The sequence below is a fragment of the Podarcis gaigeae genome (assembly GCF_964106915.1).
Source record: "Podarcis gaigeae genome assembly, chromosome: 14".
NCBI classification, from domain to species: Eukaryota; Metazoa; Chordata; class Lepidosauria; order Squamata; family Lacertidae; genus Podarcis; species Podarcis gaigeae.
Genome location: NC_139690.1, coordinates 40,968,333 through 40,990,036, shown reverse-complemented (window position 1 = coordinate 40,990,036; position 21,704 = coordinate 40,968,333). Strand labels below are relative to the sequence as shown.

General features: G+C 46.3%; 1 protein-coding gene across 1 annotated transcript; it reads left to right on the top strand.

Moving 5' to 3' along the window:
- Positions 1–1,041: 1,041 nt before the first annotated feature.
- CRYM (crystallin mu) lies at positions 1,042–17,632 on the top strand. Its single transcript, XM_083711786.1, has 8 exons — positions 1,042–1,328; positions 4,643–4,793; positions 5,457–5,519; positions 6,645–6,746; positions 9,013–9,196; positions 14,452–14,573; positions 15,277–15,361; positions 17,274–17,632. The coding sequence occupies exons 1-8, from the start codon at positions 1,150–1,152 to the stop codon at positions 17,336–17,338; spliced, it is 951 nt and encodes a 316-aa protein (XP_083567912.1). The 5' UTR covers positions 1,042–1,149; the 3' UTR covers positions 17,339–17,632.
- Positions 17,633–21,704: the final 4,072 nt, after the last annotated feature.

The window sequence follows — 21,704 nt, the reverse complement described above, 5'->3', positions numbered from 1 at the left end:
ATGGGCGCACAACCCCAGAGTCTGTCAAGACTGGCCCGTACGGGCAGGGGTACCTTTACCTTTAACCTTCACAACTAACAACAAGGTCTTGGTCACCACTGTTGCCTTATTCAGATCACCACACCTTTACAACACCTGTGCTGCTGACTCTCAAACTTTGGGACTTTTGAAATATATACAATAAAAATAATAATCAATTTGAGTCGTGCAACTCCAGTTGGGTCCAGTAGACCCAAAAAGCTTAAGCAATGTGGACTAAAGTCGCTTCTGGGGTCCCTCGAGGATTAGGGGCCCTGAAGCTTAAGTTTCATTTTTTTCACAGTAGATCCATCCATAGCAGGGTTTGCACCTGTCCTGTATAATACAGAATTGTCCCGTATTGCAGTGTAAAATGCTATGTCCTCTAATGATACAGTTTTGTCCTTTATTTCAGGTCTTCTCTGTCTGTCTGTCTCTCTGCCAAGTTAGGGATCCTCTCCAAACGAATGTGTTGGAAAGGGTGCGTGAAATTATTATTATTATTATTATTATTATTATTATTATTATTATTATTTATTTGTACCCCGCCCATCTGGCTGGGCTTCCCCAGCCACTCTGGGCGACTTCCAACAATGGAAGTCATGCATAAGCTCTGGGCATGGGTCTAGCCAGGATTTTTGTTGGGGGGGGGGGACACCTCGGTTTGCTATGTATTTTTACTGAATTTTATTGATTTAACGGGTTGCAGCTGCCCCTCCCTGCCCCCCTTGGCTACGCTCGGGGCTCTGGGTAGCCAAGTGCAGACAGATTTACAAATTCAGGTATTTGTGTGTGAGAGAGAGACAAATTCCAGAGGGCCACCCCGTTAGGTTGCAGCAGATTGCAGTTTATTTGCTTTGAAGTCACATCTGCACCGGGTGCGGGGAGAAAACCGCTTCCCCCAACCGGTCCTGTATCTGGCAACCTCCGAGCGAGGACCTTCGTGGGGGTTCCCTGCTCAGAGGTCCCGGAGCAGCTCCGTCGGGAGCAGCAGGCGTCTCGTCCGCCAGGGGGTGCTGGGCGCCGCCGCCTGTAGTGCGGCGAGACGGGGCGGGTGGGGGCGCCTGGCAGCGGGCGGCTCTCAGTCGAGGGGCACCGGGCGCCGCCGCCTCTGCTCTCGCAGTCCCCACCATGAGCCACGCCGTGCCGCCTCCCGTTTTCCTGGCGGCCGGAGAAGTGGAGAAGCATTTCCCCGCCGCCAGCCGGCTCGTCCCCGCCCTGGCCACGGCCCTGGCCAACTTCTCCAGCGGCGCCGAGGGAGGCGTCGTGCAGCCGGTGCGCACCGTGGTGCCGATCCAGAAGTACAGCGGGTGAGGATCCGGGATCGGGATGGGGATTTCCTGCTAGGTATATCCCCAGGTGATGTGGGAGGGTTTTTTGGGGGGAGGGGTCGGTTTGTAGGGATGTCCCCCCGCCCGCCATGACTTATGCAATAAAGATAATGGATGGGTTTCAAACACAGGTGCTAACTCCTTGGGGCTCTGGGTGCCCCAGCACCCACAAAATTCCCCATAAGGGGCCGGGCACCCACACATTTCGGTACAGCGTGCCTGGCACCCACGACCCAGGGTATTCCCGGTGGCGGGAGCTGGCACTCCTGGATTCAAGTTACTGCTACTCAGAGTAGCAGATCACGCTTATTAACTGGTCCGCTCTGAGTACAAGTTAGCTGAATGCAATCCAACTAAGTCTTACATAAGAGGAGACCCGGTGGAATTCGTTCCAAGAATTTCAGCCGCGGGTCAGCTCCCAGCACGACTAAAGCTGGTTGACGTTTGCTACGGATGTTCGTTAAGCGGACGAAATTAACCTGGAGAAACTGGGATCTTTTTGTGCCCGCAGCACTCCGTGGGCTTCCCTGGGAGTAAATCCATGGGTTCGCGTTATAGGTTAGATCTAGACATACTCTGCTATGCTAAACCCACTTTACCTGGGAATGAGCTCCCTATGCATTCAATAAAGCTTCCTTTTGAGTTATTGTTGTTTAGTTGTGTCTGACTCTTTGTGACCCCATGGACCTTGAGTAGACATGGTTAAAAACTGTGGTGTTAGTCACGCTTTGAGTAGATGTGTTGACATCGATGGGGCAACTTAGCAATTAAAAAAGACAAACAACGAAGAAGAAATAACTATTCTTACACATACAATTTACAAGTTTTAAACCATATATATTTAAAATTGGCACATGTTAATGTTCAGTAAAGTAAATACAACAAAATAAGGAATCCAGACAGGCATGTACAGTACAAACCAGTTTCAGGTATAGTCATATAATTGTTGGGTTTTATTTTGCTGAATTTCATAATGTGTTCATAATAAAAGCAATTGCTGTTTTCGCTGCACAGGGAAGAAAGGGAGTGAGCAGTGCTGAGTTGTGCTCTCAGCAGTTACTAACTTTAAGTACAAGTGATTTCATGGGGTCCGCTCTAAGCACGACTAACACATGCATCCAGTTTTGTGAATGAACATGCATAGAATTGTGCTGTCTGTCTTCCACGCATTGCAAAGGGTCACTTTTGCTTTTTAGAAATTTTTTACCTACAGTCATCAAAGGCTGTACTTTCCCCATTTTGTTCCCTTTTGGACCCTAGAGTCCATGAATGCACATTTGAGTGCATGCCTGCACATGCGATTCCAGCATTGGGGACTAGATGACCCATTGGGTATGTTCCAACTCTACAATTCTATGTCTCTGTGTGCTCTCTGAAGTAAGCCCTGTTGAGTTCAGTGGGGCTTACTCCTAGGAAAGTGGGCATAGGATTGTAGATGGGCAGAGAATTCTTGGAAGGGGGCATGGGAAGCTTCATTAACTGCAAGCCCTGAAACGACAAAATCCGACAACACAGCTATAAAACTTTGGCACCAGTTTGGAGTGAATTGGACAAGGTTGGATTTCTGGGTGTTAACTTCGAACCACAGCTTGATGTTTTAATTACTCAGTTGGGGGCGTGGCACGCTACAAAACGCAGGGTTTGCGCTACAAAGCGGCTGCAAAACTTTGGCACCCTTATGGAGGGGACCCAAAATTTCAAGGTTTGTAATTAATGAAGCCAGTCTAGGAAGCATCCGCAGCTTGCTGGCCAAGTTGGAAGATGTAGGAACATTTTTTTTGCAACCTTTCAAGGTGGTGTAATTGAGCCCTTCTCTGGGAAACTGATTGGCTTAGGATCCTGCAGATCTGTGACTGACCCAGCTCTGCCGCACACCCCATAATGCCCATTTTTGGAACTCTCTGCGCCAGCTTCTTGACTACCTGTGCAGACATTAATCAGGGTGTTATGGTTGCACTCTGAGTCTTTAGGGTGTCCCCAAAATCCTTGTTGTGCCCAGATGCTGCTGTCATGAATGCTTACTGTGCTGATGCCACACAGGTTTCTGCTTTGATTGACTCTGTACAGTTCCAAACTGTTGTTCTTTCCAAGTAGAATTCAGTCACCCAAGCACTTTGCCGTAAAAATGAGCTAACCAAATTGTGAGCAGTTGAGAATGACAGTCAGGAGCCTTGTGGTCTGCTAGAACATGAGAACAGATTGATTGTGGCAACATTGTGTGTGTGTGTGTGTGTGTGTGTGTGTGTGTGTGTGTGTGTGTGTGTGTGGACTGTCTCCCAGAAAACGCTGCTCTCCAAATTCACACACCCACAGCAGACCTGCCAACCTGCTTTGCTGAACCTTAAACAAATTGTTGCAAAAGCTTAGCTTGCGGTTTTATAAGACTTCTTTTGTGGGGGGGAAGAGAAAACAAGTTCCTGAACGCTTGCATCTGTGGCAATTTGCTTGAGGTTTGCTACCCTGGGTTTCTTTGGGAGGAATTCACAGAATGCTGTGTGAGATAGTAAGTCTGCAGGCTTATCAGCCTACAATACTTTCTATGGAAGTGCTGTGTCAGAAAGATTGGCTGTTGATTGGCTGTCATCGGTTTAAAAGGGAAACCTGTCCAGCAGTAAGTGGGTGGTGTAGAAGTGGGTGGTCAGAGAGAGAGAGAGAGAGAGAGAGAGAGAGAGAGAAAGAAAGAAAGAAAGAAAGGTCTTCCTATTTGCCTTAAGGTGCAGCCAGGTACTCTGTTTGACTGTATGAACTGCTCGTGTATTACAGCCTGTAGATTATTGTATATATTTGTATATATATAGCTCACAATAAATATGGAACTCTGAACCTGGAACTCTGAAATTTCTGCTAAAGCGCCGCAGAGAATTCGCGACAAGGCAGGGTAAAAATTCAATAAAGAAATGAACATAGAAATAATTTCCAAGGTCTTTCGCTGACACCTGCCTTGGGCTGCCTATAAAACAGGGGTAGGACATCTCTGGTCCTCCTTGTGCCAGTCATTGGCTTGGCAGTATGTGTCAATGAAGGCATTGGCAGGGGAAAACTGTTACCTCCTGGAGCTACTGGCACCATGAAAATAAGCTTCCTAGGACTCCTCCTGGAGGGGCGCCACTAAAAGCAGATGGCCACACTGGCCAGCACTTATGAAAGACCCCTCAGACCTTGTGCCAGCCCTGGTGACTTAAGTTATTCATTACACTTCCTTTAAAGTTCTAGATTAACTTGCTAGCTTAGTTGCTGAGGGAAGAGACCACACTTGAATGATCATCGCGCCGCCTCCGTCTTCTGCTTGTAAGCTTTTTAGGGATCATGCCTGCCTACAGCGAAAAAGATGACGCTTTGACAACCAAGCTGGTGACCTTTTATGAGCACGTGACAGATCCTGCAGTTCCTTCCCATCAAGCAACAGTGCTCCTGTTTGAGCCAAGCAACGGCACTCTCAAAGCTGTAAGTCTCCCAAGGCAACAGTGGGCACAATTTGAACCGCTTTAGCCCCACCAACCTCAGGCTGCCCTCAACCAGCTGACCTCCTGCCTGCCTTTTTCCTTGCATTCAGTCCAGGTCGGCGGCCCCGGCTGTCAGCTTTCTCCTCCTCCTCCTCCTCCTCCTCCTCCTCCTCCTCCTCCTCCCTAATCTCAGAGTTGTGCTTGTAGAACCCATCAGGTAGGAGATGGGGACAAAACTAGGGGATAGACAGGCTCTGCCTGTCATTATCTCTGGCGCCACCTACTGTTGGACTCCTTGCCTCCCTCCCAATCAGTCACACAGGGCCCTAGCCACCACTGCCTAGTACATGTAGGGTGGCGAAGAGCTTGGCCCCCACCTCTATCAATGTGTGAGGGGTATTCCCTTGGAAGAGGGATTGGCTGTCAATCCAATCTGGGAATTGTAGTTCTCTGCAGGGAACACGGATCTCCTAGTGCCTCTCAGCTTAACAAGCCACACTTCCCAGGATCCTTTGGGAGGAAGCCATGACTGTTTAAAGTGGCATGATACAACTTTAAGGTGTTGCATGGATGGGCCTTGTACGCCTGAGGAAAAGCATTTTGTATTTAATCTTGCATCTTGCCGTTTTTCTTTTCGTTCTGTTTGATGTTCTCCTTTGGAAAGGTCATGGATGGTAGCGTCATAACAGCCAAACGGACGGCGGCCATTTCTGCAATAGCCACCAAGGTGGGTGCTTTTTATTAAGTGGGACGAAGAAAGGGATTGTGCTTTGGGGAATACAGCAGCACTGTCTTTACCATATGCACCGCCAGGGTGCAAAAATCTGCACAGTGCCCCCAAATTAACTTTTATTATACTTATGTCAGACACCACACTTACGCCTTATCTCTTGTTTACGAAAGGAGGAAAAAGAAACTACTTTATTTGCTCATTTATTTACAATATACTTATACTTAAGTATACAACACCACCACACTTAAACTTATAAGTATTGTTTAGGCGGAACGCGGGTGACGCTGTGGGTTAAACCACAGAGCCTAGGACTTGCCAATCAGAAGGTCGGTGGTTCGAATCCCCGCGACGGGGTGAGCTCCCGTTGCTGGGTCCCTGCTCCTGCCAACCTAGCAGTTCGAAAGCATGTCAAAGTGCAGGTAGATAAATAGGTACCGCTCCGGCGGGAAGGTAAACAGCATTTCTGTGCGCTTCTCTGGTTCGCCAGAAGCAGCTTAGTCATGCTGGCCACATGACCCGGAAGCTGTACGCCGGCTCCCTCGGCCAATAAAGCGAGTTGAGCGCTGCAAGCCCAGAGTCGGTCACGACTGGACCTAATGGTCAGGGGTCCCTTTACCTTTATTGTTTAGGCACCTAACATAATATTTTGATATAAGAGTTAATTTCAAGAGTTAATGTCAAGAGCTGTCGTTGAGTCTGACAAGCACCCCTGTTGTGAATGACAAGCGCCTTTAATGAAACAGTAGGTATGCATTTTGGTAATACCTAGGTATATATGTATTTTGTTTTTCTAGCTTGATCAAAATTATTTATTATTTCATAACAGGCAGATAGTTAAGAGCTTAGGTGGGTTCAGCAGTGGGCACCTGGCGCCCCCCAGAATTCAGCACCCGGGTGTCTCGCACCCCTTGCACCCCCGGGTAAAGACGGCCCTGGAAAATGGCATGGTGGGCCAAATTGGAAACGCCCCCCCACCCAGCAGGCCAGGATTGATCAGCAGGCTGGGTGTTCCCTACCCCAATAAAAGGCCATGAACTTTAGGGTTGACAAAAGTTGTTAATATGAAAGGTGCCATATGAACGAGTTTTTTTTACCTTCCCCTGTTGGATATATTTTCAGTTCTTAATGCCGGTGGATTCTGAAGTGCTGTGTATCCTAGGAGCTGGTGTTCAAGCCTACAGCCACTATGAGATTTTCACAGAGATGTTCTCGTTTAAGGAGGTAGGAAGTTCAGTTAAACCAACTGATTTTTATTTATGTTTTAACAAATTTACCACTCAGCAATAGCCTCTGCCTTAGGTATTTCTAGCACGCACAGAGTACCTGTTGGTTTGTCAGGCACCTTTTGGCCCCTCCCCCCCCTTAATCTCTTAATCAGGGGTGGGCATACTTCAAGATTGTGGGGTCTGCTTTGTTTCTTAGACACCCAAAATTCACCAGCTGGAGCCAAGTGTAAATCATGGCATAGAGTTAAGGAAGAAGATATCTCTGAGGGTATCTCAGCCTCTCAGGGATTTGTTCCTCCCACCCCCAGTTTTGCAAAGAAAGAATAAGACATTTTAGCAGAGGCTGCAGCATTGATAAAATCGAACCAATTATCAAGGGTTCTTAGGTATACTACAATATTGTATAAGTTTCTCTTTCAACAGTCTAGTTTACAGAGTTAATTACTATTTTCTTCTTTCACTTCTACTCATCCTGCGGAGAAAATCTGAGAGAGAACAAAGTCAGCATCAGCATTACAGGGATCAAAAAAGAAACCGTTGCCAGCAAATTGACTTCCATGATTTCCATGTTTTTCACAGCTGCTGAAGATGTAGCCTAGGGATTTGTTTTCCGTTCCAGAAATGAACTCTGTGTTGTTTTTGATGGGGGTGGCAAGGCCTGGCCTGGTGCTACAAGGGAGGAGAGAGTAAGGAAAGGTTGGAATTACTTTGTAGACATTCTGGCCTGGCTTCCTTAGAATGCGTGCACAGATTGTTGACTCCTGTTTATCTCCTTGACTGGCCAGGCCCACTTGAGATTATAGCAATTGCAAGAATACCATTCAGCTGCAGAGGCAATAATAAAATTCAGCTGTGGAGGCAAGAGACCACCTACCTTTCTTCTCACCTCATAGAGCAAAATAATAGACATCTAAGAAGCCTTGGGTTGGCTGGTTTTTTGTTTTTTTAAATAATATTTATTCAAGTTTTAAAGGTTACAAAAGGAAAAAAGAAAAAACACCAAATTAAGCAAAAAAACAAAAAAAGACAATACATCACAATAAGTAAAAACAAAAAACAAACAAACAGAAAAATACAAACAATTAAAAAACAAATCAAGCCTTCCCATAACTTATCTTTCATTTGCTTGTTTCCTTGACCTCCTCACACCTCCCTTTTTTGTATTTTCATCTTTGTTTTTATTCTAATAATTTATCTTAATATACTGTAAGTTTACATTCTCTTCTTTCACCAATTAACAATCCATTTTTACTTAGTCCTTTATAACATTTCTGCTAAAACCACATAACTTCATTCCAGCATCCTTCTAACATTCCTTAATTTTACAATGTTTCTGTAAGTAAACTTTAAATTTCTTCCAATCTTCTTCCACCGATGGGTTGGCTGGTTTGAAGTCTGAGTGGACATATGAGAGCCATATTCAAACATCTCAAGGGCTGGCACATGGAAGATGGAGCAAGCTTGTTTTCTGCTGCTCCAGAGGTTAGGATCTGAACCAATGGATTCAAGTGACAAGAAAGGAGAGTCTAACTAAATATTAGGAAAAACTCTCTGACAGTAAGAGCTGTTTGATAGTGGAAAGGACTACAGGCATACCTTGGAAGCCGAATGGAATCTGTTCCAGAAGTCCATTCAACTTCCAAAACGTTTGGAAACCAAGGTGCAGCTTCCGATTGGCTGCAGGAAGTTCTTGCAGCCAATCAGAAGCAGTGGAAGCCACGCTGGACATTCGGGTTCCAAAAGAACATTCACAAACCAGAACACTCACTTCCAGGTTTGTGGCGTTCGGGAGCCAAAACGTTCGACTCCCAAGGCGTTTGTCAACCAAGGTAAGACTGTACCTGGGAAGAAGGACTCTCCTTCACTGGAGGTTTTCAAACAGGGGTTGGATGGCTATCTGTCAGGGATGATTCCTGCACTGCAAGGGATTGGACTAGATGACCCTTGGGGTACCTTCCAGTTTCCTTCCAATTCTATGCTTCTATGATCCCAGGGATATAAAATACCCTGTTACAACACTTGAAGCCACTGTCCATCTTCTGATTGCATGTTGCTGCTTCTTTTGCCTGGTCCTGGAGTCCTGGACCTCACTGCCATTGCATGGGGCCAAGCATGGCCGAGGAATGCATTAGGGACTGGCAAATTAATTTTATGCATTTTCTTGTGTTTGCACTCTTCTGGAAAAGTGTCCACAGGTCCCCCGTCCACATTGTAGGACTTCCTCGAGGCCGAGATTTTATGCTGCTCCATTTCCTTTGTAGGTGAAGATCTGGAATCGGACCAAGGAGAAGGCAGAGAAGTTTGCTCACTCAGTTCATGGGCCAGTCCAAGTCTGCTCTTCTGCTCAGGAGGCTGTCACTGGGGCGGACGTGATCGTAACAGTCACAATGGCAACAAAGCCAATTTTGCATGGAGAATGGGTGAAGCCTGGAGCCCATATCAACGGTAATGTGCGCTTTGTGTATGGATTTCTCTCTCTCTGGATACTTAAAGGGGTGCTTGACTTTGTTGGAACCAGGGAGCATGATGTGGTCCAGATACTAGGGGGGATGGGACCTGTTTTCTGGTGTTCCAAAACAGCTCCTTAAAGTGACAAGGGAGGGTTTTTTGGCTAAACGTTAGGAAGAGCTTCCAAATAATTTGAGCTGTTCAACACAAAAGCAGGTTCCTTTGGAAGTGATGGACTCTCCTTTACTGAAGGATTTAAAGCAAGGGGTCAGGATCCTTGATTCCCCCTCCCTGGCCAACATCTCAGCTGGGCAAAGCCACTCACTTGTCCATCTCCTGATGTCACCATGATGGAGGAGGGGGAAATTGATGGCTGTTGGCCATGGTGGCTATGTTCTGTCTCCATGTTCAGAGGTAGCAATGCTTTTGCATACCATTTGCTGGCAACCACAGGAAGGGGAGAGAGCTGTGGCTTCACGTCCTGCTTGGGGACTTTGCCGCAGACATCTGGTTGGCCACCGTCAGGACAGGAGGCTGGACTAGATGGGCCATCGACCTGATCCACCAGACTCTTAGCTACATATGCTCTTATCAGCTGGTCAGCGGTGACAACAAGCCCCTCTTCCCAAGAAACAGTCGGAAGCAGTAGCATAAGTGGAATAATGAGACTGTTGTCCTAACCTTGAGCAGAACAATCTATGTGTGGTGCAAGATTGGCCGTCAATATTCAACAAAAGTGTTAGCACTGCTCCCAGAAATAGGCTTAGTTGGAAAAGGAAAAAAGAAAAGCACCTTGCTTTAATTAGCTTTAGCTAAAGCATCTTGCAAAGGATTAGCTAATCCAGATTAACTGGTTTTAAAGAGGGGGTGCTAATCTGTTTACAATATTGATGCGAGGCACACTAACATTGTACTGCAGTCTGTTAAAATCGGTAGGATTCACTTCTACACAATGTAGAAAACATAAAAACATTCCTGAGGCTCACCCGTATTCCACATTCACTAATTACTCAGTACAGAATTTAATGATAGGCGCATCAATTTGAATATAATATTGGGGAGTCCTAGGTAAAAACCACCCCACCCTGCCCTGTCAATCACAAGACACAGCGTGCACATCCCATTTGAACAGCAATGCCCATTAACTTTGAGGGGCAGCCCCCTCAAGTATATTATTGGGGGGGCCTCCGCTTCTAGGAGTTGGCTCCTCCTTCCATTGTGAGTTCTCTGAGTGGGGACCAATCACATCTCTTTTCAGGGTTTGGCTCTATTCTCCGATGAATACCTTCACAGCAGATGAAGAACCCGCCGGTTCTTTCTTGGAAAATTTCTTTGAACTCTGGTTTATTCTCATTTTACTTCCTGAAATGACCTCCCAGGGTTAAAAGGTCCCTGCAGATGTCTCCCTTCTTTACATAAGACCCATTGAAATTAATGAACTTCAGTTAATTGTGTGTATTAATTTCTTCTCTGATTAGAATCTAGTTGCATCATATCGCCCACTCCACTTCTGTCCTGCGTTGTCTGCAAAGGACATAGAAAGGGATTCATGGAAGCGAATGGGAGGTGCAATTCGAGATGTCATCCCTGTCTGACCGATTTCCACCCACCCCTTCATAATCAATGCTTTGTGTGATGGATTCTTCATATTGTGTAGAGGCACACCACAAAGGGTCAGGGGACAATTGGTGTCCTCGTTCACCACCGCAACACATAAACAAAGCGCTGCCTATCCTTGCGTCACCACACATTAGGAACTCATTCCTAATGCTTGAGCAGGTTTTCAGAAAAACATGTGAGTCTTTCTCTGTTCTGTATAGCTGCTTTCTGTTGCTTTCTTTATATCTGCTTAAAAGGAGGCTGATGGTGGCTCATTCTCCTTAATTATAGGTTTTGGATGAAAACAAAACAACAACAACAGCCCTACAGCAAAATCTCTCCTAAAATTTCAAGTGATGCAATCAAATATTGTCACATGTGTAAGGGCTTTCAACCAGATGATGGGTTGAAAGTGTGCCACAAAACAAAAAACTTTGCCAAATAGCTAAGCCTGCCGTGATCCAGTAGTGTAGGATTCTATCGCCTCTTGTGAGGATTCTGACTAACATCATGCCAGTTGTCTGAAGGAAGAACTGTATGGCAGGATCTTATCTGAGGGGAAAGAGTGCTTCTGGGGAAGGACTGCTCCTTATTATTTTTTTATTTTTTATTTTTGCTGCGAGCTGATGGGAGCTCTTTTTATTGGAATTAATTTTGGTCAATTTCACTTACAACTCATTTGCAACAAGACACCCTGAAGCAGTTCGCAAACATATGTAAAACAGTTACATGCTCTTTATTGAGGGCAAGATAGCCAGAACCACCAGTGGCATCAGCTGTTAAGCTGAAGATCTGTTAAGCAGAAGAATGTGTGAATTTGCTTTTTCTTCCCCCTGCCCCATTTCCCCATTTCCCTTTAGAGCTATGTCTTCATAAGACGCCCTGGAAGCCTCACTAGCTGAATAAGTGGGATCTAAATGCTAGGGGATATTCTTACTGCAGAAGTGTCCCCCTCCACACGGCAAATAGCTCAAAATCTGTGGGACAGGGATTGCACATGAGAAGTCTGGCTTCCTCGTTGTGAGGAGAAGACTTGGGGCTGGGAGACCTTGTGCTACCAAGTAGACCCTGCCTCCATTTTGGTATGCTTGCCACTTCCGCTCTAGGGTGAACTTGAAGTGGCTGGAGCTGGGGAGCATAAAACCATAGAATTATAGAGTTAGAAGAGACCAGGTGAACATGAAATTTATTACCCCCAGAGACCAGCTTGAGAAACACAGATGGAACTACAATCCCATTAGCAAAACAAACATTTAAAACAATATACAACAATAGATTTTAAGTTTAAAAGTATGATAGGCATATAAACACATAAAAACTTTAAAATAGACTACCTTAGAGAAATGACCCAAAAACATCCGTGGGTCCGGGTTTGGGAATTTTCTTAACAAACTAGATTGAATCGGGGGGGTGGTCTGAGCCTACAGATCTGTGTGCAGAATCTGGCAACAATCCGGGTCATCTTATGGTCTTTGCCTAACAGGAGAAGATCCAATGTTTGCTTTACTGGGAGGTCAGTAAGCCTCACCAGCAGGGGGTCAATGGTTTCTCTACGTGCCTCATCGTAAAAGGGACATCTAAAAAATATGTGTTCAGGGATTCCTATATCCCCCCCCAATGGACAGGCGCAAATTCTCTGGTCATATGGGACCAGTGGCGTAGCATGGGGGGTGCAGGGGGCTGGCCGCACCGGGCGCAACATCTGGGGGGCGCGCTCGCCACCTCCAGAGTCGCCGAATAGCCTCGGGCGCAGGCTGTAGCAGAGTGCCAAGTCTCGCAGAACCGATGAGCTGTGCGCGCGTCCGGGCTGAAGGTGTCCGGCAGGCAGCGGCTCTCAGCGCTCGCCGCGGCCCCCGCACGTCAGGGCCGCGGAGGGCGCGCCAGGCAGCCCCTCCTCACAGCCCCGCCGCCGCCGCCGCCGCTGCTGCTGCTGCAGCTGCTGGGCCATGTTGCATTTTTCTCGGCTCTCTGCCCTCCTCCGGGCAAGCGGCGTCGTTTGGGCGGCAGTGCCAGCGGCAACTCGCCTCAGATCACCTGACACGGACCCCCCGCCGCCGCCCTGGCTACCTTACCGTAAATACCCCAGCCCAGGCAGCAGCAAGAAGAAGCTGGCAGCGGCGGCAGGTTAGGGGTTAGGGGTGCAAATTACTTGCCTTGTCCCAGGTTAGGGGACACAAATTACTTGCCTTGCCCCGGGTGCTGGCAACCCTCGCTACGCCACTGTATGGGACTTTTTAAAAGGATCCTTCCAAGGCTGGCGAGGGCAGAGCCGAGCTTCTGGCAAGTGTAAAAGGCTTTCTTGCATTTTTGGATACAAGAAAAAAGATATGCTGCTGGTGCAGCTATATATCTCTTGATTTCTACAATTTTGTAGTTGGGGCACCTTAAGCAGTCCTGTTGTCTCTCGGTCGGAAGAGACCATAAGGCTCATCGAGTCCAACCCTCTGCAATGCAGGAAACTTTTGACCATGACTCTGAGATTAAGAGTCTCAGGCTTTACCAACTGAGCTATCCCAGTTTAGGATGAATGGAGCCAGTCTGAGCAAACTGCTTCCATCTTCGCAGGCAGGATTTTATGTGGGAAGTGGTCTCGGAGGTGGGGCCAGTCTAGGTTCATAGGTTTCATTGAGAATTGTAGGTGAAGCTGTGACAAACTTAAGGGTTTCTGGCATATGGTATATGAAGAGTTAAATAAAATATTTAAATAAACTTTTGTAAAAAGAAAAAGAAAAAAGGAAGAAGCTTTTTTATTGGGTATACTAGATTCAGATATCATTAGGGAAAACAGGAAAATAATCCCTTTATGCAACAGTGGCAGCGAGAACCCTAATTGTAAAAAAATGGAAAAATGAGACAGCACCAACAAAAAAAGAATGGCAAGAAAAATTATTTGATTACACTGAGATGGCTAGAATGGCAGATGCAATTAGGGGTCAGTCTAAACAAAAATTTCAAAAAGAATGGGAAAAATACAGAGATTATCTTAAAAAGCAGTGCTCTCAAATTAATATCTGGACTTGTTTTGATTAAGTTTTGCAAAACAAATTATGGTATAAAACTTAAAATGGAAAGAAAAGGGGTGGGGGGGTGAAGTGAGAAGGAAACAGTTTACTAAATATGAAAGCAGCCCCCCGTTGAGGACGAAGGAAGTCAACTAGAAGAAAAGAAGAACTGAAATATGGTTACATATTCATTCTTTTTTTCGTATTGGTTTTGTATTTTCTTTTGAAGTTTTCTTTTTTAATGTTGTGTGTGTTTGTGTTGCAAAAGAAAATAAATGTGAAATGAAAAAAAGAGAGAATCGTAGATCTGTGAGGAGAACAGGGATCTGCTAATGACCCTTAATAAACTACAGCATCTAGGGTTCTTTGGGGGAAGCCATCTGTGTTTAAAGTGGTATGATACTGCTTTCTGTATATGGTGTAGATGTGGCTACTGTAAATGATACAAGAGCATGAACGAAGCCCATGGTTCAGCCTGGAGTCATTCAGCACCCTTTGCGTGTTAAGCATTAATATCGCTCCTGCTCTGCAAGAGTCATTTAAAGGCAATTGTCAATTGTGAACAAATTGTACCCATAAGGTTCAGGTGATTGTCTTAACCCTTTTCATCTTGGGAGATAAATCTCCAATTTGTTTGATTCTGACTTTTAGCCGTTGGAGCAAGCAGGCCTGACTGGCGGGAGCTGGACGACGATGTGATGAGGAACTCTGTGTTGTACGTCGATTCGAGAGAGGCTGCTATCCGTGAATCGGGAGACGTCATTTTATCGGGGGTAAGCAAGCAGGGGCGGGGGTGGAGAATTGTGTGTCTCCTTCTTTTACCAGTAAACTTTGAGTGAAGGTCCTGACACCTTTGCCCAAGGTAGCCCCAAGTACTTTTGGAGATTTCTGTGGGGATGACCCCAAGTTTGAGGGGAAATTTTGGCAAAGGACCCTCTGAAGGACTCCTATATTTTGTGGGGCGCTGGCCACAGGTTTACCTCACCGTTCCATCAAATTAAATTTCCCACAATCCCCCTGTTGTAGCATTGTTACTTCCATTGGAGCTGCCATTTTAATTTCCCACAATCCCCAGGAGTGACTCTACACCAGGGGGATTGTGGGGAAGTTAAAATGGTGGTTTACACAGACTGAGCCATTCAGGGTAGATATCTGGACCCTCAGTCTCTGCTAGCTGTCTGAGGGTGCCAGGTGTTGGTGCCAGGCCTGGTTTTCTGTGGGGACTGAAATCTGAAGAACCCTTAAGAACCTGTAACTATGTTTAAAGGCAGGGCCAGAGCTCAGCGTGGGGAGACTCCGAAACTCTTCCCCCACTCCACCCCACAGGATTTCCTGCAAAATCTCAGCTTCCCCGAAGTCTTTCGATACCTTTCACTTGTGGTGCTGTTTTGGCTCTGAAAGCCATGCCGCGCTCAGTCTGAACCTCAGAAAAAGATGGCACTGGAAGATGACAAAAGCTCTGTGTTTGTTTTGCAGGCAGAGATTTTTGCAGAGCTGGGTGAGGTGGTGCTGGGAACAAAACCAGCTTTGCGTGAGGAAACCACTGTGTTCAAGTCCCTGGGTAAGAATGGCCCCTTGCTGTGCCTGAATCAGAGTGCAAGACAACGCTTTATTATTTATCCCCCCCTCCTTGCGTGAGAATGCTGGCGATTATCTTCAAACTGACAACGGATTCCCCCCATTTAACAAAGGCAGACATGCCTCTTTCCCTCCTTGAAGACACAAGACAGAAGCGAGTAGAATCAACAGGGAAGCGAAGATGAATGAATGTATTGTTGGTCTTTGTACGCTACTTGAGCTCTATTCCCCCCCCCCCCAAGACTTAAGAACTTAACAAGAGTCTGGAGACCCAAGTTAGGGAAACCCTGATTTATTCCAACCCCCTGCAATGCAGGAACGTTTCGTCCAATGTGGGGCTCAAACCCACTACCCTGAGATTAAGAGACTCATGCTCTACCTACTGAGCTATCCCCTTTCTATTGCCTTTTGGAACTCTGCAGGACCAGCTTTAGAGCTGTGACCCAAAGAGGAAGTAGTTCCCTTTGAAGTGAGTTCTTAAATGAATGAAAGTACTTCTGGAACAGCCTCGGTGCTAAATAATAGTTGTGCGTGTGCCTTTCTTCGCTGAGAACAGCTGGCAGTCTAGATGGACTTCGTGCCTGTAGGGTGTGGAGCTGGCAACCCTTTGATCAGTGAGCAGGGCCATGCTACTTTTGTTCTTGCTCCATGGAAAATGGGACATGGGTTGGTTGCAATTGTTAGTCAGCAGGCCAATTAATTAGGTGAAGGTCTTTGGGGTCTTGTTATCTTTTTTGCCACTCTGGAGTAATTGAGGCTGCTTACACACTGTACAGGGACGCGGGTGGTGCTGTGGGTTAAACCACAGAGCCTAGGACTTGCCGATCAGAAGGTCGGCGGTTCGAATCCCCACGACGGGGTGAGGTCCTGTTGCCCGTCCCTGCTCCTGCCCACCTAGCAGTTCGAAAGCACATCAAAGTACAAGTAGATAATTAGGTACCACTCCGGCGGGAAGGTAAATGGTGTTTCCGTGCGCTGCTCTGGTTCTCCAGAAGCGGCTTAGTCATGCTGGCCACATGACCCGGAAGCTGTATGCCGGCTGCCTCGGCCAATAAAGCGAGATGAGCGCCGCAACCCCAGAGTTTGTCACGGCTGGACCTAATGGTCAGGGGTCCCTTTACCTTTTTACACTTGTTGTTTAGTCGTTTAGCCATGTCCGACTCTTCGTGACCCCATGGACCAGAGCACGCCAGGCACTCCTGTCTTCCACTGCCTCCCACAGTTTGGTCAGACTCATGTTTGTGGCTTCGAGAACACTGTCCAACCATCTCTTTTTACACACTACACTTAAAGCAGGGTTTCCCAAATCTGGTTCTCCAGCTGTTGTTGGACTACAACTCCCATAATCCCTAGCTAGCAGGACCAGTGGTCGGTCCCCTCCATCCCCAAAAACAGCTGGAGACCCGAGTTTGGGAAACCCTGACTTAAAGCACATGGCTTCCTCCAAAGAACCCTGGGAGCTACAGTTCCTAGCCCTCTTAACAAACTATAGTTCCCAGGATTCTTTGGGGGAAGTTATGTGCTTCAAATGCATGGTGGCACTGGTGGAAGTTGGCGTCCAACATCTCGAGGGCAGCATACTAGGGAAGGCTGGTCTTGGGTCTTACAGCTGTTGCTAAATTACAACTCCCATCAGCCCCAGCAAGCATGGTCAATGGTCAGGATGGTGGGAGTTCAGCATCTGGAGGATTAATGGTTCCCCACACCTGTATCAGATGGACCAATTTATGTGCAAATTTGCTTAATATGCAGACTCTTTAGGGTATTGTGGAATGTAGTAGAAGTGACAGATTTTAAAATACTTGTATATGATCTGATCATTCTTTTCTTCCAGAAAATATTGTGGGGTTCCCCTCATCCTTGTTGACTGTGATGTCAATTGTTGTTTATTTTAGGAATGGCGATTGAAGACACAGTCCCGGCGAAAATGATATTTGATTCCTGGTCGGCTGGCAGCTAAAATGAAGATCTTCCAATAATCCAAGCACCAAAACAATATTGAGAATGAAGTAGCATTTAGGGTTGTATTCCCACTTTTAGCAGGAGCTGTCTTTTAAAAAATAAAAATGATAACATTACAATCTTATGCTCACTTACAGTCGGAGAAAATCTCATTGAATTTGGGGGTGCTTTCTTTTGAATCAATATGCATAGGATTGCAGTATAACTTTTTATTTTTTTATAGTCTTTCTGTTGCGGACAAAGTAGTTAAAATAGAAGAATAGAATAAACCAAACTTTTGTCACATGCATAACCGATATGTTTTTCTGTCCACTTTGGTTTTGATTTACACTATTCAATTCTGTCTTGTGCTCACTGTGAGGTAAACAGGCACAGGGTTCACCCCCCCCCAAAAAAATCTTTAGAAGGTTACATAATTTCTTGCTGCAAAGCATTAGCCTGAAAATTATTATCAATAATAATAATAGGCTCCAACCACATTTTCGAGTCCCATTTGGCTGCTTAATTTCATACCTTCTCAAGGATGAGAAATAGTTCAAGAGGCTCATCTATGATTAAGCTTGCCGCAGTTGTAAAATAATAACTGGAATTTGCAGTTCTCTCCTACCTTTCCTGCCTTTTGTTGACACTGAGTGGATCAAGGAGGATTGCAAAAAATCATAATTGTGATGTGGGTCAAATCCCTTTGAGCGCTATTTGCTTAAAAAATAGAGTAACAGAACACTACATTTTGTATTGCTTTAATACGTACTGACTTTCCCCTCTTACACTTTATTTTCTTTTTTAATTAAAGTGAGTCTGTGTTGGTTGAAAATCTCTGGTAATGGGTATCTATTGAATTTTGCTACAAGATAAAGTGGTTATTTGCATTTTGATCAGAAGATAATTCATGGTGTTTAAGAAGTGGATAGAGAGAGGTTGCTCTCACCTCAGAATACTAGAACCCAGGGTCATCTAATTAAACTAATTGGCAGGATATTCAGGACAAACAAAAAGCCCTTCTTTGCAGAACAGTTAATTTATATGTGGCATTCACTGCCACAGGTTGCAAGGATGACCTCTGGCACATATGGCTTTGAGAGGAGAGAGGACCATTTTCATGGAAGTCTTATCAGTAGGCCTTAGGGTCTCCCTCTGCAGGGTGCTTGTTTTGTTCTAAAATTTCAGACCCAGCTTGACTTTTATTTCCCATGTGTGCATGGAGTGTCTTTTAGCCAACCTGATCTTTACAGCCTTACTAACAGCCTGAAGAAGCCAACTGATCTCAAACAACAATGTTATGCTGATGCAGATATGCTCTAATGGCTAGTGGGCAGTGGTAGCTGCTGAAGGATGCTGGATGCCAACTAGGGGCTCAAGCATATGGCTGGGTGGCAAGAGAGTGGTCGTCCCTGACAGTGATGGGGGATCCGGTGCCTGTCAGATGTTGCTGGACTCCAACGCCAATCAGTCAAGCCAGCATGGGTAATGGTCAGGGGTGAAGTGAATTGTTATTTGGCAACAACTGGAAGACAATGGGCTCCCAGTCGTGGAGTTCACTTTATCAACCGGGAGGGCCTAATCTCTGACCAATCAATGGATACAAGCAAATGAAGTCAAGGTCTAAATCAGTGATGGCCAAACTTGGCCCTCCAGCTGTTTTGGGACTACAACTCCCATCATCCCTAGCTAACAGGACCAGTGGTCAGGGGTGATGGGAACTGTAGTCCCAAAACAGCTGGAGGGCCAAGTTTGGCCATCACTGGAAATGAACACAATATATTTCTATCATGTAGGTCTGTAGGAATTTGAAAACTTTGTAAAAAAAGAAAAGGTCTATGCCTGGCAGCCAATAGAATGTACACCAACAACCCCCCCCCCAAAAAAAAAATTCCTTATGTACTTCACAACATCACAATGCAAACACAGTATGTAATATCACTAAATTGTAACATACTGGCTGTGCAGACTAAATTTGTCTCTCAAATACTAATTACCCTGCAGCAATGAACAAAGGCAGATTGTTCAAAATACATCTCTGGTAACTGTCTTTCATCATCTGGACTTCAAGTTTGTTTCTTTGCATTTGATTCCATTCCAAAGACCTTGACTTTATTCATTCGTTTGTACACTTCATCAAGTCTAAGGCTGATCACCTTGACTTCCTCCTCTTGGGGCTTCTGGGCTACAGCCAACTTGCAGAAGACCTGCAGTTCAGGTGCAGAGCATATGCTCGGCATGTAGAAGGCTCCATATTAAGTTCTTGGCTCACCTGGCTACTATATCTGAGTCAACAGAGCTGGGAGAAGCTTCTGCCGGAGTCCAGGGGTCCAATTACCAGAGTCCTGGCCCAGATACCTTATGTGACAGCTGTCTTAAGCTATTGTTTCAAGAGTCTATAGGGGCCTGAGAACTCATCCCCATGGCTCCCTGCCTCTATGTCCCTCTGTAATTTTATACTTGCTGAAGAAGGCAGTCTGGCCTTCATCTCTGCAATGCTTTGTTTTCCGAGGTTGTCTGTTGTGATCCCAGGGTCTGACTCTCCATCTTTGGGGAGACCCTGTTAAGTGAAGTGACTTCTCTCATCAGAGGCGGTGCCAGCCTTCCAGCCTGAGGTACAGCTCTACTTATGAGGCTGCTTGTTGCTGAAGCAACATTTGAGCCTTGCTGCTCTGAGTCTCCAGCTTAAATTCCTCATGGAGCTGTCCAAGGTGCTATCTGCCACCTGAACTTCCATGCTCTCTTGGGCTATATGCACACTATAAATTTAAAGCACCTGTCTTCCTCCCAAAGAATCATGAGAACTGTTGTTTGCTAAGAGTCCTGGGAATTGTGACTGAGGAGCAAACTTCAACTCCCAGGATTCTGGAAGGGGAAGCCAGGCACTTTCAATGCATTACATGTATGGTAGGGATGTGTCAGAGACATCACCTTGCCAACAAAGGTCCGTATAGTTAAAGCCATGGTTTCCCCAGTAGTGAGTGATGTATGGAAGTGAGAGCTGGACCATCAAGAAGGCTGATCGTCGAAGAATTGATGCTTTTGAATTATGGTGCTGGAGGAGACTCTTGAGAGTCCCATGGACTGCAAGAAGATCAAACCTCTCCATTCTGAAGGAAATCAGGAAGGACAGATCCTGAAGTTGAGGCTCCAATACTTTGGCCACCTCATGAGAAGAGAAGACTCCCTGGAAAAGACCCTGATGTTGGGAAAGATGGACGGCAGAAGGAGAAGGGGACGACAGAGGACGAGATGGTTGGACAGTGTTCTTGAAGCTACAAACATGAGTTTGACCAAACTGCGGGAGGCAGTGGAAGACAGGAGTGCCTGGCGTGCTCTGGTCCATGGGGTCACAAAGAGTCGGACACGACTAAACGACTAAACAACAACAAAAACAAAGGGATGTGTCTTTGTTTTCCTTTGTCTTACCTTTTTTTGCATCACCAGAAGCAAGTATCTGTTTGTTTGCTTCTGCTTTGCATTGCTGGAAGCTGGACTCTGCCCTGCTTTGCCTTTTCTGCTTACCCATACCTGGAACATTTACAGTGGATGCTCGGGTTACGAACATGATCTGTGTGGGATGCACGTTCACAACCTGCAGCGTTTGCAACCCATGTCTGCGCACACGCGGGTTGCGATTTGGCGCTTCTGAGCATGCGCAAAGCACGATTTAGCACTTTTGCACATGCACAACTGCCGAAACCCAGAAGTCACCTGTTCTGGTACTTCCGGGTTTCGGCAGTCTGCAACCCAAAAAAACGCAACCTGAAGCGGCTGTAACCTGAGGTAAGACTGTACTGTGATCTCACACCTGTTAGAATACTTCTGCTTCTGAAGACATTACTTAGACCAGAACATCAATCCTTTGCCACTCACATTCAGTGCTTGAATTAAACGGGGGCAGTGGGGGCCTATGTTCAGCGGTGAAGCAAGCCGATCAGGCACCATGGGTGGTGGGCGTGCCCTGTGCCGGGTGGCGGGGCCTCCAAGGAGTCTGCCTGCTTCCTCCCACTCAGCTGCCCTACAGCTGAGGGGGAGGTGGCGGGCGAACCGTTTGGGGCAGTGAAGAGCCTGCAGGTGCTCAAGCCACCACGTCACTCCCAGGAGAGATGCGTGGCTCAGGCATGCTGCAGGCCCTGCTGTGAGTGCCGCCCGCCATTTTGTCACCCCCTCAGTGTTGACACCCGGGGCAGCCTGCCCCCCTCCCCCCTTCCTCTGTCCCTGCCTGTGTTTTTGGAAGTTATGACTAAAATTAAGAAGTGTTACGGAAGGGGGTCTGTGGATTTCATTAAGCCTCCCCCCTCCAATAATCAGAGCGACACCCGAGACCTCTGAATGTTGATAGCATTGGAGTAAACAGACCAAATGACTTGGTATAAGGCAGC